The following is a 15486-nucleotide window of genomic DNA, read 5'->3' as shown; positions in this document are numbered from 1 at the left end:
ACATGGGGGCAGAGGAGGAACACACCCCAGTCACACAGGGCCACATGGGGGCAGAGGAGGAACACACCCCAGTCACACAGGGCCACATGGGGGCAGAGGAGGAACACACCCCAGTCACACAGGGCCACATCCACTGCTCCAGCTGCACAGCACTTCACCTGCTTATTTTAGATTATACTATCAATTCATTTTGTAAGGGTGTTTTTGCAGAGCAACGTAGAGTTCACCCTGTCTCCAGCCCCTCCAGCTTCTCCAGCAGGCCCTTCTTGTTGGTGGACTCCACCACGTTGGTGACCTTCACAGCATCACACATGATCTCCTGGACAACAGACACAGTTTGACTCTGAGTAGAGGACCTCTTTCCAGCTCACCAGGTGAAGGTTCTGCTTCAGTATGAGTGGGTGTAGCTATCTGGTACTAGAACAAGGGTGTAGGTGCAGCTCCAAGGAGAAGGGGCTGCAGTTTAAGATGTTAAAAAGTCCAGACCCCACTTGTACATCACTTCAGGTGAAAGCATCTGCTAAATGAACATTATTATTTCAGTTTATGCTCAAGCATCTGTTCCCAACCTTAAAATCTTTGTCGATGGTGTCGAAGCGTTTGGAGTCCTCGGGCAGCTGGGCGCGGATGTCCTCTGAGCCAATGAAGATGCTCTCCAGGTGTGTCCAGGTGCGCTGCACCGTGAACCAGATGGAGATGACCGAGTCGGCCGTGGAGAGCTTGTTCTGCCAGCCAGACACCTCCTCCAGGAAGTGGGCGATGTACTTAGAGGTCATCAGCGTCTGGAGCTGCACCTGGAATCACCATAGAAGAAGAAGAGGGGGTTAGGCTGTCTGGGTGGGCAGGCGGCACCTGGGATCACCACAGAAGAAGAATCTTTAAAAGATCTAGAGGTCCCAGGTTGATAAAAGTGTCTTGTAAAAGCCCAGCCTCTTAACTTGTCCTGGTGATGGTGAGAGAGGGGAGGTACCTGGTTGTCCTCCAGGGTCTCTACCAGCTCCTCGTTGGCTTTGAGCAGCATGGTCCCTGTGCGTCCGTGAGGCTCGTGGTCGAACACCATGGAGCTCCAGGTGTTGTCCAGCTCAGCCAGGACCTAGGCAGGGGTCACACCTTACACCTTTACTTTATTTTCTTAACTTTTATAATTACAACTTCTACACAACTTAGTATATGACGAGGGCAAGCAAGAGGACAGGCCACAGGCCTCACCTTCTCCATCCCAGACTCCTTGACGGCCATGTCCACAATGCTGCGAACCTCATCCTCAAACTGGTGCAGGTTCAGCTTCAGCAGGTCTTCAAACGTGGTCCTCTCAGACATCTCAAACGTCACCTGTCAGAGGAACACATGCCTGAGACCAGGAGGTCTTCACAGGGGTAAGACAGGGGTCTGGGGGGTAATACAGGGGTCTGGGGGGTAATACAGGGGTCTGGGGGGGTAATACAGGGGTCTGGGGGGTAATACAGGGGTTTGGGGGGGTAATACAGGGGTCTGGGGGGTAATACAGGGGTCTAAGGGGTAAGACAGGGGTCTGGGGGGGTAATACAGGGGTCTGGGGGGTAATACAGGGGTCTGGGGGGTAATACAGGGGTCTGGGGGGTAATACAGGGGTCTGGGGGGGTAATACAGGGGTCTGGGGGGTAATACAGGGGTCTAAGGGGTAATACAGGGGTCTGGGGGGTAATACAGGGGTCTGGGGGGTAATACAGGGGTCTAAGGGGTAATACAGGGGTCTGGGGGGTAATACAGGGGTCTGGGGGGGTAATACAGGGGTCTAAGGGGTAATACAGGGGTCTGGGGGGTAATACAGGGGTCTGGGGGGGTAATACAGGGGTCTGGGGGGTAATACAGGGGTCTGGGGGGGTAATACAGGGGTCTGGGGGGGTAATACAGGGGTCTGGGGGGTAATACAGGGGTCTGGGGGGTAATACAGGGGTCTAAGGGGTAATACAGGGGTCTGGGGGGTAATACAGGGGTCTGGGGGGGTAATACAGGGGTTTGGGGGGTAATACAGGGGTTTGGGGGGGTAATACAGGGGTCTAAGGGGTAATACAGGGGTCTGGGGGGTAATACAGGGGTTTGGGGGGTAATACAGGGGTTTGGGGGGGTAATACAGGGGTCTAAGGGGTAATACAGGGGTCTGGGGGGTAATACAGGGGTCTGGGGGGGTAATACAGGGGTCTGGGGGGTAATACAGGGGTCTGGGGGGGTAATACAGGGGTCTGGGGGGTAATACAGGGGTCTGGGGGGTAATACAGGGGTCTGGGGGGGTAATACAGGGGTCTGGGGGGTAATACAGGGGTCTGGGGGGGTAATACAGGGGTCTGGGGGGTAATACAGGGGTCTGGGGGGTAATACAGGGGTCTGGGGGGGTAATACAGGGGTCTAAGGGGTAATACAGGGGTCTGGGGGGGTAATACAGGGGTCTGGGGGGGTAATACAGGGGTCTGGGGGGTAATACAGGGGTCTGGGGGGTAATACAGGGGTCTGGGGGGGTAATACAGGGGTCTGGGGGGTAATACAGGGGTCTGGGGGGGTAATACAGGGGTCTGGGGGGTAATACAGGGGTCTGGGGGGTAATACAGGGGTCTGGGGGGTAATACAGGGGTCTGGGGGGTAATACAGGGGTCTGGGGGGGTAATACAGGGGTCTGGGGGGTGATACAGGGGTCTGGGGGGTAATACAGGGGTCTGGGGGGGTAATACAGGGGTCTAAGGGGTAATACAGGGGTCTGGGGGGGTAATACAGGGGTCTAAGGGGTAATACAGGGGTCTGGGGGGGTAATACAGGGGTCTAAGGGGTAATACAGGGGTCTGGGGGGGTAATACAGGGGTCTAAGGGGTAATACAGGGGTCTGGGGGGTAATACAGGGGTCTGGGGGGGTAATACAGGGGTCTGGGGGGGTAATACAGGGGTCTAAGGGGTAATACAGGGGTCTGGGGGGTAATACAGGGGTCTGGGGGGGTAATACAGGGGTCTGGGGGGTAATACAGGGGTCTGGGGGGTAATACAGGGGTCTGGGGGGGTAATACAGGGGTCTAAGGGGTAATACAGGGGTCTAAGGGGGTAATACAGGGGTTTGGGGGGGTAATACAGGGGTCTGGGGGGTAATACAGGGGTCTGGGGGGTAATACAGGGGTCTGGGGGGGTAATACAGGGGTCTAAGGGGTAATACAGGGGTCTGGGGGGTAATACAGGGGTTTGGGGGGGTAATACAGGGGTCTGGGGGGGTAATACAGGGGTCTGGGGGGGTAATACAGGGGTTTGGGGGGTAATACAGGGGTTTGGGGGGGTAATACAGGGGTCTAAGGGGTAATACAGGGGTCTGGGGGGGTAATACCGGGGTCTGGGGGGGTAATACAGGGGTCTGGGGGGGTAATACAGGGGTTTGGGGGGGTAATACATGGGTCTGGGGGGGTAATACAGGGGTTTGGGGGGGTAATACAGGGGTTTGGGGGGTAATACAGGGGTTTGGGGGGGTAATACAGGGGTCTAAGGGGTAATACAGGGGTCTGGGGGGGTAATACAGGGGTCTGGGGGGGTAATACAGGGGTCTGGGGGGGTAATACAGGGGTTTGGGGGGGTAATACAGGGGTCTGGGGGGGTAATACAGGGGTCTGGGGGGGTAATACAGGGGTCTGGGGGGGTAATACAGGGGTTTGGGGGGGTAATACAGGGGTCTGGGGGGGTAATACAGGGGTCTGGGGGGGTAATACAGGGGTCTGGGGGGTAATACAGGGGTTTGGGGGGGTAATACAGGGGTCTGGGGGGGTAATACAGGGGTTTGGGGGGTAAGACAGGGGTCTGGGGGGGTAATACAGGGGTCTGGGGGGGTAATACAGGGGTCTAAGGGGTAATACAGGGGTCTGGGGGGGTAATACAGGGGTCTGGGGGGGTAATACAGGGGTTTGGGGGGTAAGACAGGGGTCTGGGGGGGTAATACAGGGGTCTGGGGGGGTAATACAGGGGTTTGGGGGGTAAGACAGGGGTCTGGGGGGGTAATACAGGGGTCTGGGGGGGTAATACAGGGGTCTAAGGGGTAATACAGGGGTCTGGGGGGGTAATACAGGGGTCTGGGGGGGTAATACAGGGGTTTGGGGGGTAAGACAGGGGTCTGAGGGTGCGGTACCTTGGTGGCCATCATGAGCTGTAGCCAGTGGCGGTCCCTGATGGCCGGGTTCTGGAGCTCTCCTACAGCCCGCAGTGATGTCATCATGTTCTTCACCATGCTGTCCAATCCGGAGAAGGCGTCCCAGGCCCTCATCTCCTTGTCCAGACCCTTGATATCCTTGGCGTATTTCTTGGTGTCCATGTCCATCTCGTCCACGTTGATGTCTTTCCACAATGTTGTCTTCCAGTCGTCCATGTTCCCCTTCACCTGCACACACACCCAACACTCAGGTCTCTAGGGGGCCCCTTGTAGAGGCAGTAGCTGGCTGCCTGCTCCTTCAGAACCCCCCTCATGGCCCAGTGTAGAGGCAGTAGCTGGCTGCCTGCTCCTTCAGAACCCCCCTCATGGCCCCCTGTAGAGGCAGTAGCTGGCTGCCTGCTCCTTCAGAACCCCCCTCATGGCCCAGTGTAGTGGCAGTAGCTGGCTGCCTGCTCCTTCAGAACCCCCCTCATGACCCAGTGTAGAGGCAGTAGCTGGCTGCCTGCTCCTTCAGAACCCCCCTCATGGCCCAGTGTAGAGGCAGTAGCTGGCTGCCTGCTCCTTCAGAACCCCCCTCATGGCCCCCTGTAGAGGCAGTAGCTGGCTGCCTGCTCCTTCAGAACCCCCCTCATGGCCCAGTGTAGAGGCAGTAGCTGGCTGCCTGCTCCTTCAGAACCCCCCTCATGGCCCCCTGTAGAGGCAGTAGCTGGCTGCCTGCTCCTTCAGAACCCCCCTCATGGCCCCCTGTAGAGGCAGTAGCTGGCTGCCTGCTCCTTCAGAACCCCCCTCATGGCCCAGTGTAGAGGCAGTAGCTGGCTGCCTGCTCCTTCAGAACCCCCCTCATGGCCCAGTGTAGAGGCAGTAGCTGGCTGCCTGCTCCTTCAGAACCCCCCTCATGGCCCCCTGTAGAGGCAGTAGCTGGCTGCCTGCTCCTTCAGAACCCCCCTCATGGCCCAGTGTAGAGGCAGTAGCTGGCTGCCTGCTCCTTCAGAACCCCCCTCATGGCCCAGTGTAGAGGCAGTAGCTGGCTGCCTGCTCCTTCAGAACCCCCCTCATGGCCCAGTGTAGAGGCAGTAGCTGGCTGCCTGCTCCTTCAGAACCCCCCTCATGGCCCAGTGTAGAGGCAGTAGCTGGCTGCCTGCTCCTTCAGAACCCCCCTCATGGCCCAGTGTAGAGGCAGTAGCTGGCTGCCTGCTCCTTCAGAACCCCCCTCATGGCCCAGTGTAGAGGCAGTAGCTGGCTGCCTGCTCCTTCAGAACCCCCCTCATGGCCCAGTGTAGAGGCAGTAGCTGGCTGCCTGCTCCTTCAGAACCCCCCTCATGGCCCCCTGTAGAGGCAGTAGCTGGCTGCCTGCTCCTTCAGAACCCCCCTCATGGCCCAGTGTAGAGGCAGTAGCTGGCTGCCTGCTCCTTCAGAACCCCCCTCATGGCCCAGTGTAGAGGCAGTAGCTGGCTGCCTGCTCCTTCAGAACCCCCCTCATGGCCCAGTGTAGAGGCAGTAGCTGGCTGCCTGCTCCTTCAGAACCCCCCTCATGGCCCCATGGTGGTGTTAAAGGCTCTCACCAGAAGGATCATGTCCCACAGCTCTTTGAGAAGAACGATCTCCTTCCTGCAGGTTTTCAGCTGTTTGTAATCAGGCACGTTCACCTCAAACAAGCTGGCTGATTTCGACAGGCTGACCATCTCTGCCTCCAGTGTTGCCATGTCGAGTTGACACTAAATGCCCATACACACGTGCACACACACACACACACACACAGGGTGTTCACGTCCACCAAACATCAAGTTGTTGTGTTGTTGAGATGCTCCAGCTTGCTGTCCGTAACTCACCTCGTCCAGAGCCTCGTGTGGCTTTTCAAACGAGAAGTGTAAGAAGAGCTGCTGTCTGAACTGCTCTCTGAACTCAAACTGTTTGATCTGCAACACAGAGGGAGGGAGAGCGCCTGGTCACTGTCGTCATGGAGACCAGAGCAGTTTAGCTATGGAGCATACGACTGCACGTCACACAGTCAAATCCCCCTCAAGTGTGTCGGTCTGGATTCAACCATCCGCCAGCTGAATCAAAATGTGAACATGTCAGTAAGAGTGGACAGCGTGAGGGAGTTTGTGAACGCACCTCAAACTGCTGGCACTTCCTGCGTATGATGTTGACCTCGTGAGCCTGCAGTGGAGCCAGGTTCTGCTTGACCTGCAGGGACGTCTTCTTCACGTTATTCCACAGCTCTGGAAGATCCTGCAGACACAAGCATCGCTGAAGAGTTAGCGCAGGTCCCATGGTCTGAGCTGAAGAGTTAGCGCAGGTCCCATGGTCTGAGCTGAAGAGTTAGCGCAGGTCCCATGGTCTGAGCTGAAGAGTTATCGCAGGTCCCATGGTCTGAGCTGAAGAGTTAGCGCAGGTCCCATGGTCTGAGCTGAAGAGTTAGCGCAGGTCCCATGGTCTGAGCTGAAGAGTTAGCGCAGGTCCCATGGTCTGAGCTGAAGAGTTATCGCAGGTCCCATGGTCTGAGCTGAAGAGTTAGCGCAGGTCCCATGGTCTGAGCTGAAGAGTTAGCGCAGGTCCCATGGTCTGAGCTGAAGAGTTAGCGCAGGTCCCATGGTCTGAGCTGAAGAGTTATCGCAGGTCCCATGGTCTGAGCTGAAGAGTTAGCGCAGGTCCCATGGTCTGAGCTGAAGAGTTAGCGCAGGTCCCATGGTCTGAGCTGAAGAGTTAGCGCAGGTCCCATGGTCTGAGCTGAAGAGTTAGCGCAGGTCCCATGGTCTGAGCTGAAGAGTTAGCGCAGGTCCCATGGTCTGAGCTGAAGAGTTAGCGCAGGTCCCATGGTCTGAGCTGAAGAGTTATCGCAGGTCCCATGGTCTGAGCTGAAGAGTTAGCGCAGGTCCCATGGTCTGAGCTGAAGAGTTAGCGCAGGTCCCATGGTCTGAGCTGAAGAGTTAGCGCAGGTCCCATGGTCTGAGCTGAAGAGTTAGCGCAGGTCCCATGGTCTGAGCTGAAGAGTTAGCGCAGGTCCCATGGTCTGAGCTGAAGAGTTAGCGCAGGTCCCATGGTCTGAGCTGAAGAGTTAGCGCAGCTCACCTGAAGCTGAGCGTGGACCTCGTCTGGTAGATCCTCACTGTAGTCTTTCAGGAACTGGATGGTCTCTGTCAGAGGTCCGAACATGTTGTCCGTGGCGACATGTCTGTCCTTGACCCGCATCAGGTGACCCATGACCCCCACCAGACCCTTGAGGTCGCCCTCCTCCACAGGCACTGTCAGGCCCGACTTGACCTCCTTGATGAAGCCGTCCAGGTCCTTCAGACTGGACACACACACACACACACACAGACACACACACGTAGCATATTAATCCCTACCTATATTTCAGCTGGCTCTTCCTGTATGAGTGTTTAACTACAGTGTGTACTGTAGTTTACTGTATATATATACACATGTACTGAACCCAGTAGCAGTACCTGTTGGTGACTCTGTCTATCAGGTAGTGTTTGAACATGAAGCTCCAGCGTTTGATGGTGTGCAGCAGAGCGTGTTTGAAGGGCCGCAGGTCTATCTGCAACCAGCCCTGCAGCAGGTTAGAGTTGTCCAGCTTGCTCACTGTGCTGTACAGAGTCTCGTAGGTGTCGATCTGCAGGAGCAACACATTGACTTAACTACAACTACTCAAACCCAGCTACCCAACCACATTCTTAGTACCACACACCAAGCCCCACACACCCTGCTACACACGCCACACCAAGCCCCACACACCCTGCTACACACGCCACACCAAGCTCCACACACACACACACACACACACACACACAACATGCTCCGCACAGCGCCCCACCTGCTCCTTGAACTCCTTGAGGGTGGGGGGGTTAGTGGGCACGCTCTCGTCTCCGTGGGCCTCGATCTCCTCAGTGGAGAGCACCTTCCCGTACAGCAGGAACTGCTCCATGAAGTCGTTGCGGTCGTCCTGCCACAGGTAGCAGTACAGGTACAGCCCCTCCTTGCACTCCTCCGCCTGGCTCATGGCTGCCACCACCTGGTTCATCACATCCTCACGCAGCTCTGACAGCTCCGACATCTCATCCAGCTCCAGCTGACAGGGAGGACACACACACACACAGTACACACACACACACACACACACACACACAGGTCACACACACACACACAGGTCACACACGCACACAGGTCACACACGCACACAGGTCACACACAGGTCACACACACACACACAGGTCACACACACACAGGTCACACACACACAGGTCACACACACACACAGGTCACACACACAGGTCACATGCTAAATACTAATAATACCAAATTGCAATAGTAAAGCGACGTATTTACAGGCTGGTAACAAATCTATCTGGCTGGTATATATTTTAAGCCAAAAATGTTATTTTGGACCCTGGCTACACGTATGCATACATGTAGGACTCTGTCCTGTACAACAGGAGAGGAATGAAGACTGTGCTCACCTGGTAGCACATTTTGTTGGTCAGTGATAAGCGTGGCACCAGTGTGGCAGCTTTGTAGACGTCGTTGATGAGCTCCTCCAGCATGTCGTAGAAGCTGTTAGCGATGCCGTAGCTGAGGGAGGGGTAGAAGGCCGTCTCTCCGTCCTCCAGCTCAAAGCGCACCTCAAACAGGGGCTCTCTGCTGGCCTGCGGGGCACACAGGAGGTCACTGCACCATGCTGCTGCAGGACCGTGTTGCTGCAGGACCACGCTGCTGCAGCACCATGCTGCTGCAGCACCGTGCTGCTGCAAGACCGTGTTGCTGCAGGACCACGCTGCTGCAGCACCATGCTGCTGCAAGACCGTGTTGCTGCAGGACCACGCTGCTGCAGCACCGTGTTGCTGCAGGCAGGATGCTGCAGGCTCCACTCACACCTTACCTTGTTCTGCATGTTATTGGCCAGGAACTTGAGAGACACGAGGACGACTTTAAAGAATCCATCTATAACTTTGTTGTCGATGTAGCTAACATACGCCCTCCAAGACTCAGTGAGGTCATCTGCTTTGAACAGCCTCTTATTTTCCTGGTGGGCAAAAAACGCAGGATCAGCTCTGCTTTCTCTGCCCTCAGACACCCGTACCTGGTGTGAGTTTAACCCTGCAGATCCAACGTCTCCACTGCTAAACAGACTCAGCAGCTTGTTTACCCTCAGGTTGTGGCATGTGTGTGAAGGTAGGTGTTGTAGGGTTAAAACAACACGACTGAACCTCAGCGAGTTGATGCAGCTTCTCTCCAGAGTCTCTGATGGCCGTGTACTTCCTGATCAGAGCTGCTGGTCTCCCGTCCAGGTCCAGGAGAGAATCCTTGCTGCACTTCCTCTCAAACATGGGGCTGACAGACCACTCCTGCATCAAGACAGAGAGAGACCACTCCTGCATCAACACACAGAGAGAGACCACTCCTGCATCAACACACAGAGAGAGACCACTCCTGCATCAACACACAGAGAGAGACCACTCCTGCATCAACACACAGAGAGAGACCACTCCTGCATCAACACACAGAGAGAGAGACCACTCCTGCATGAATACACAGAGAAAGACCACTCCTGCATCAACACACAGAGAGAGACCACTCCTGCATCAACACACAGATAGAGACCACTCCTGCATCAACACACAGAGAGAGACCACTCCTGCATCAACATACAGAGAGAGACCACTCCTGCATCAACACACAGAGAGAGACCACTCCTGCATCAACACACAGAGAGAGAGAAACCACTCCTGCATCAACACACAGAGAGAGACCACTCTCTCCTTCATCGAGGAAGGGTGAAGCTTGGTGGTTTGAGCATTTGACTCCCCTGTTGTTATTATTATTGTGCACTGGGCACAGATAGCCTGTTTCCTGTCCAGACAGAAGCCTTTCTGTGCAGGGCCAGCCTGCGATGGCCTGCCATCAGTCACCTCCATGATGTGGTTCATGGTCTCCACGTTAGCCTTGGCCTGGTTGATCCTGCTGTGGAAGTCCTGCAGCGTGTCTCTCATCTGCTGGATGTTCTCCCACACACCTGCAGGTCAGCAGGGTTAGGGCTAGGGTCAGCTCACTCTCACACACACGCCACAGCTGCTACTAAAAACGATCAGGTTTTCTGTGGTGAGTTATGGTTTGTGAAAACAGCTCAAGAAAGGAAACATAAAACACCACAACTCTAACTCAACCGATGCACAAACAACGTGTTCTGCGGTTGGGCCCCCCCACCCCCGGCCCCTCCCCCAGCCCCGGCCCTCCCCTGGCCTCCCTCAGGGGCCAGGGCTTGGCTGTACCTTGGCTGTTCCAGCTCAGAGTGCTCTCAGCCTGGGCCAGCTTCTCATCGATGGCCTTCAGCTCCTGCTGGATGAGGGGGAGCTCCACTGGCAGGACGGTGGCCAGGATCTGGAGGAGGACATGTTCCCTGATCAGGCTCATGTTTGTTCTAGCACTGCTGACCACTTAGTCATGACAGACAGACACACAGACAGACAGATACTGGAAAGATGCAGATTGGTTGGTGAATTATTATAATTCTTTACATTATGGTTATTATTGTTGGAATTCACCAACCAATTGACAGCTTTCTGGTGTATCCATCAAGTCACTATGAGGTGTGCCTGCTACCTGGTTGTACCAGGACACTATGAGGTGTGTCTGCTACCTGGTTGTACCAGGACACTATGAGGTGTGTCTGCTACCTGGTTGTTCCAGGACACTATGAGGTGTGTCTGCTACCTGGTTGTACCAGGACACTGTGAGGTGTGTCTGCTACCTGGTTGTACCAGGACACTATGAGGTGTGTCTGCTACCTGGTTGTACCAGGACACTATGAGGTGTGTCTGCTACCTGGTTGTTCCAGGACACTATGAGGTGTGTCTGCTACCTGGTTGTTCCAGGACACTATGAGGTGTGTCTGCTACCTGGTTGTACCAGGACACTATGAGGTGTGTCTGCTACCTGGTTGTACCAGGACACTATGAGGTCCAGGGAGCCCACGTATCTCCTGAAGGTCTCGTTCTGAGAGAACACTGTGGCTGCGCTGTCTGGAAGGTCCTCCTGGCCCTGCATGGTCAGATACTTCACCTCCCGCAACACTGCCACCAGCTGGGGGAGGATGGAGAGGGCCCGGAGAGAGAGGGGAAAAACAAGGAGAGAGAAATGTGTAAAGAAAGAAAGCAGAGAGAATCAAGCTCCTTCTACTTAATGAACCCCCTGTGAGTTCCAGGAGAACGTGCAGAGCTGCAGTGTGTGTGGGGCAGAGCTCCAGACCTGCTTGTTGAAGTTGACACTCAGGGTGGAGGTGTGAGGGTTACGGAGCAGCAGCGGCTGCTCCAGGTTGAACTGGCAGTCTCTGTCCACCCTGGAGGTCCACTGATGGAACACGTTGTCACAGTACTGAGACAGCAAACGCAGCATCTCCTCATGCTTCTGGAACACCAGCTTGGCCTCATCGGTCCCCATGCACCTGGACACCACACACACGGAGGGGCACGGCTCAGCGTTAGAGCATTTCACTGCACATCAAGAGGTCCCAGGTTCAAATCCCCCTGAACCCTGAAAGTTGCAGTGGAGCGATGTGATGGCCAACATGCTGTGTTAGGTGACAGCAGGTAACGTACGGGTGGCGCAGGGCCTTGAAGCTCTTCATGGGCATCTCAATGCGTGCTCGCATCTCCTGGGCCCATTTGAGCTGGCCTGCGATGAGAGGCATGTTCTTGGCTATGGGCGGGACGCCTTTCCCCAGCTCAGTAGCAGCCAGCTGGGCATCGTACACCAGCTTGGTCCGGTCCAGGTCGCAGCTGAACATCTCCACCAGCTCCTTGTACTTACAGTACATCTGGGACTGAATGTGGGGCCGCTCCATGATGAAATCAAACATGTCCAATATCTGCAGAGCAACGGATGCAAATTTAGAAAAAGTGTGTGTACAACAGCAGACTCTGTGGCCTGTCTAACCCACAGTCCTGCAGGGCCTCACCTTGACAGCAGACTCTGGCCTGTCTAACCCACAGTCCTGCAGGGCCTCACCTTGACAGCAGACTCTGGCCTGTCTAACCCACAGTCCTGCAGGGCCTCACCTTGACAGCAGACTCTGGCCTGTATAACGCACAGTCCTGCAGGGCCTCACCTTGACAGCAGACTCTGGCCTGTATAACCCACAGTCCTGCAGGGCCTCACCTTGACAGCAGACTCTGTGGCCTGTATAACCCACAGTCCTGCAGGGCCTCACCTTGACAGCAGACTCTGTGGCCTGTATAACCCACAGTCCTGCAGGGCCTCACCTTGACAGCAGACTCTGTGGCCTGTATAACCCACAGTCCTGCAGGGCCTCACCTTGACAGCAGACTCTGTGGCCTGTATAACCCACAGTCCTGCAGGGCCTCACCTTGACAGCAGACTCTGTGGAGGGACAGTCATCGAACGCCTGGCAGAGGATGGTCCCCAGCCGTCGCTCAAAGTCCACAATCTGCTCCTGGAACAGCTGGAAGTTCTCATCGAACGACTGAGGGACAGAGGGAAGCACTTTGGTAGACACACCCAGGGGTTTTAGGGCTCAACGAAAACAAATGGAATGTATCAAAGTGGCTGTTCCTTACTTTGTCAGCTGTGTCTATGGCATCATACTTGCACTCTGCAAACATTTTGATGAGCTCCAGGCACTGCTGGTAGATGCTGAAGACCATAGTCCCCAGGGCAGTGCCCCGGACCCCCTGGATGTCCACCTTCTCCAGCTTCAACAGCTCCACAGACACAGAATACACCTCCTTACAGAGGCAGGACACGGGTCAGCCCAGGGTGTGTGTGTGTGTGTGTGTGTGTGTGTGTGAGAGAGAGAAGCAGAGAGAGCCAGACCTCTATGGTCTGCAGACGCAGTAGGAAGGCATCTAGCTCAGTGAAGACCAGGCATGAGGGGAAATCCCAATTCTTGGTGTTTCCATCCTGGAGGTTGTAGGAAACAGGAGATGCCACAAAATAGTTTGGAATTAGCTTGATACACAGTTAAGAAGTAACTAGATACAGTATGCTGTAGACAGGTACTGTAGTAGCTAGCTAGATAGTAGATAGTAGACTGCACAGAGCCTAAGAGCAGGGATATTGTTGTCTAGCTGTGGTCCCTGTTCATTGACAGTAACCAAAGTCATGTTTAAACTCTGCACTGATCCTTTACTTTCTGCTGTGCTTCTATCTGTATGCGCTTTCATTGGATAACAGCATCTGGTAAATGAATCAAATGTAAAAATGTGGGCCGGTTCTGTGTGTTGTCATGTATGTATTGACTGACTTTGAAGTACGTGTCCATGTTGAGTTTGCAGTCATCATACGTGTCCCTAAAGGCCACCAGGGAATCAATACTGATTCTGATGTTGGACAGAATCTCCTCAATCTCTCCTTGGAGACCCTTCATGATGTCTTCTGGACCCAGGAAGTTCCTTGTCTGCAGGCAAAAAACATAGTCAAGCAATTCCCATTATATCAGACCATGTATTAATCAATGACACAAACATAAGAAACATCGATTTCACTGGAGGTTTATAGATAAAGGATGACTTCACAAGCTTTGATGAAACAACAACCACCCAGATATTTCCACTACAGACCATGTCAATGAACAGGTTGCATATCTCCTGCAGGATGACGATGATCCTGGCTGGACTCCTGTAGTACTCAGAGCTAGCCCAGGTGAGGCACACTGTGTGCATCATCGGCTTTATAAAGGTTTTCACCTGGAAACAGAACGGAACACGAGGGGGTAAAGTTAATGGTGAAACGTCATCACACATTTAAAGTGGTGAACAGAAATGTGTGTTTTTCACCTGTGAGAACTCCAACTGTTCAATCTCATCAAGAATCTTTTGTAGAGGCTTCAAATATAGCATGATATCTTGAGCCTCTTTCAGGCCTGTAATGGAGGAATAAATCAGTTCAAATCCATCAAATTGCAAGTGAGAGAATGGAGAAAAAGCACTGTAAATGTTACCCTCTTTCACGTCCTTGTAAATGCTTCTCAAAGCCGGCCAGTAGGTGCTTGCTGCAGTTTCAACTATCTCTGCTATTTTGCGCACTTTTGGATTCATCAACTGGAAAGATATTCAAATGGAAATTTAGGTGGAAGCTTCCAAACTCAGCACCATGGATAGCTACATTCCTTTCACAGCGGTTGGTCCCACACACATTTCAAATATCCACTGTCAAATAGGATGTACCTGTACGTTGATACACTCGAGATTCATCAATCTGTTGTTCCAGAAATCAAACTCCACTTTGGGTAAAGGTTTCTGTCTGTCCAATATTGGTTGTGCCGAGTCTTTATTTAAAACTTCGGTCACCTGGTGAGTCCAGTCTATTATTACGGTTTCAAACGCGTGCATCAACTTGCTATCAATTGAGCGGGAGGGCCTGTAATTAAACAAGGTTTATTTCGATGACTATTTATGGACAGTGATCTGTGTAAAGTCGGTGAAGTCAGTGGATGGGTGGTGTCTGAGTGTGAGATAGATACCGGTGCTCAGAATCTCCAAGAGCATCAGAGTTTTCCGGTAGCGGTAGAAATGTCCTGCCTTTAACCTGACCTCCCACGACAAAAACTTCATTCTTCAGTTTGTGCGCATGACGAGACACGTCGTCTGAAACGACCTTAGGCCAGCGCTGGGTATTGTCTTTATTTGTATGTAAGGAGTAGATAATCTGCAGAAACACATAGTAACATTTGATTCGTTTACTACTACTACTAGTAAAGTCCTGTACAGTTGGCTACTAAGCTAACCATTCACTTGATACTATACTGTAGTTAGCTAGAGCTAATAATATTGACTAGCTATTCGTTTCTTTTCACGTAACTGGAAGACTTGTGGCAGACTTACCTCCTCTGTCACACCAATGACAACATCCACGGGGGAATTTGAGACGTCTCCAACCAATAATTGTTTAATATTGTCTTTTGTTATAACCCCTTGATCCCTCTTGGTAAAATAAACGGCTTTGGTTTTGATTGTTTGAGGGAATGAAAGGCTGGACACGAGTTGGGAGGCAGCATTTAGAGAAATAACAAGGCTGGGGAAATCCGCTTTATCAAAAAAGCTAGCAATGAATGTTCGGTTATCTTCGCCAGCAATAAACTTCTGCCATTTGTCTGCCTTTAGTTTAAACGCCTTTAAAGTGACATCTTGTAAAAACTCGATTCTCTTGTCATCCCCCTCCATATTAAATGGCTATACCAGCCAGCTAACTTTCCTTAATTTGTTTTGCTGTTGGCTAGTTTAGCTAATCTTTTTACGATCCTTTTTGTATCTTTTAGCATCAACTGAAAAACGTTCAAAACCAATTTCAAAATCAAACCCTCAATGTTCCAGATAGCT

At 53.3% G+C, this 15486-nt stretch overlaps 1 protein-coding gene across 1 annotated transcript in view; it reads right to left on the bottom strand.

Annotated features, from left to right (window-relative positions):
- The window catches only part of LOC146259372 (dynein axonemal heavy chain 17-like), a 27635-nt gene extending 12149 nt beyond the window's left edge, over positions 1–15486 (bottom strand). The window contains exons 1-29 of the mRNA XM_084670424.1: positions 14992–15486; positions 14631–14815; positions 14335–14527; positions 14109–14208; positions 13945–14030; positions 13729–13854; positions 13413–13565; positions 12983–13069; positions 12727–12894; positions 12516–12632; positions 11749–12017; positions 11399–11594; positions 11087–11233; positions 10423–10531; positions 10063–10166; positions 9361–9498; positions 9033–9176; positions 8614–8799; positions 7971–8225; positions 7600–7769; positions 7223–7445; positions 6266–6382; positions 5980–6066; positions 5713–5865; positions 4130–4378; positions 1210–1332; positions 971–1093; positions 570–794; positions 228–319 (exon numbers count right to left, since the gene is read on the bottom strand). Of these exons, the coding sequence (XP_084526550.1) occupies positions 228–319; positions 570–794; positions 971–1093; positions 1210–1332; positions 4130–4378; positions 5713–5865; positions 5980–6066; positions 6266–6382; positions 7223–7445; positions 7600–7769; positions 7971–8225; positions 8614–8799; positions 9033–9176; positions 9361–9498; positions 10063–10166; positions 10423–10531; positions 11087–11233; positions 11399–11594; positions 11749–12017; positions 12516–12632; positions 12727–12894; positions 12983–13069; positions 13413–13565; positions 13729–13854; positions 13945–14030; positions 14109–14208; positions 14335–14527; positions 14631–14815; positions 14992–15330 (4664 nt within the window). The 5' untranslated portion in view covers positions 15331–15486. The remainder of the gene's footprint in view (positions 1–227; positions 320–569; positions 795–970; positions 1094–1209; positions 1333–4129; positions 4379–5712; positions 5866–5979; positions 6067–6265; positions 6383–7222; positions 7446–7599; positions 7770–7970; positions 8226–8613; positions 8800–9032; positions 9177–9360; positions 9499–10062; positions 10167–10422; positions 10532–11086; positions 11234–11398; positions 11595–11748; positions 12018–12515; positions 12633–12726; positions 12895–12982; positions 13070–13412; positions 13566–13728; positions 13855–13944; positions 14031–14108; positions 14209–14334; positions 14528–14630; positions 14816–14991) is intronic.

This window comes from Hypomesus nipponensis, chromosome 13, assembly GCF_054491055.1.
Source record: "Hypomesus nipponensis isolate SF chromosome 13, ASM5449105v1, whole genome shotgun sequence".
NCBI lineage: Eukaryota > Metazoa > Chordata > Actinopteri > Osmeriformes > Osmeridae > Hypomesus > Hypomesus nipponensis.
This window is presented reverse-complemented; position numbering and strand designations above follow the sequence as displayed.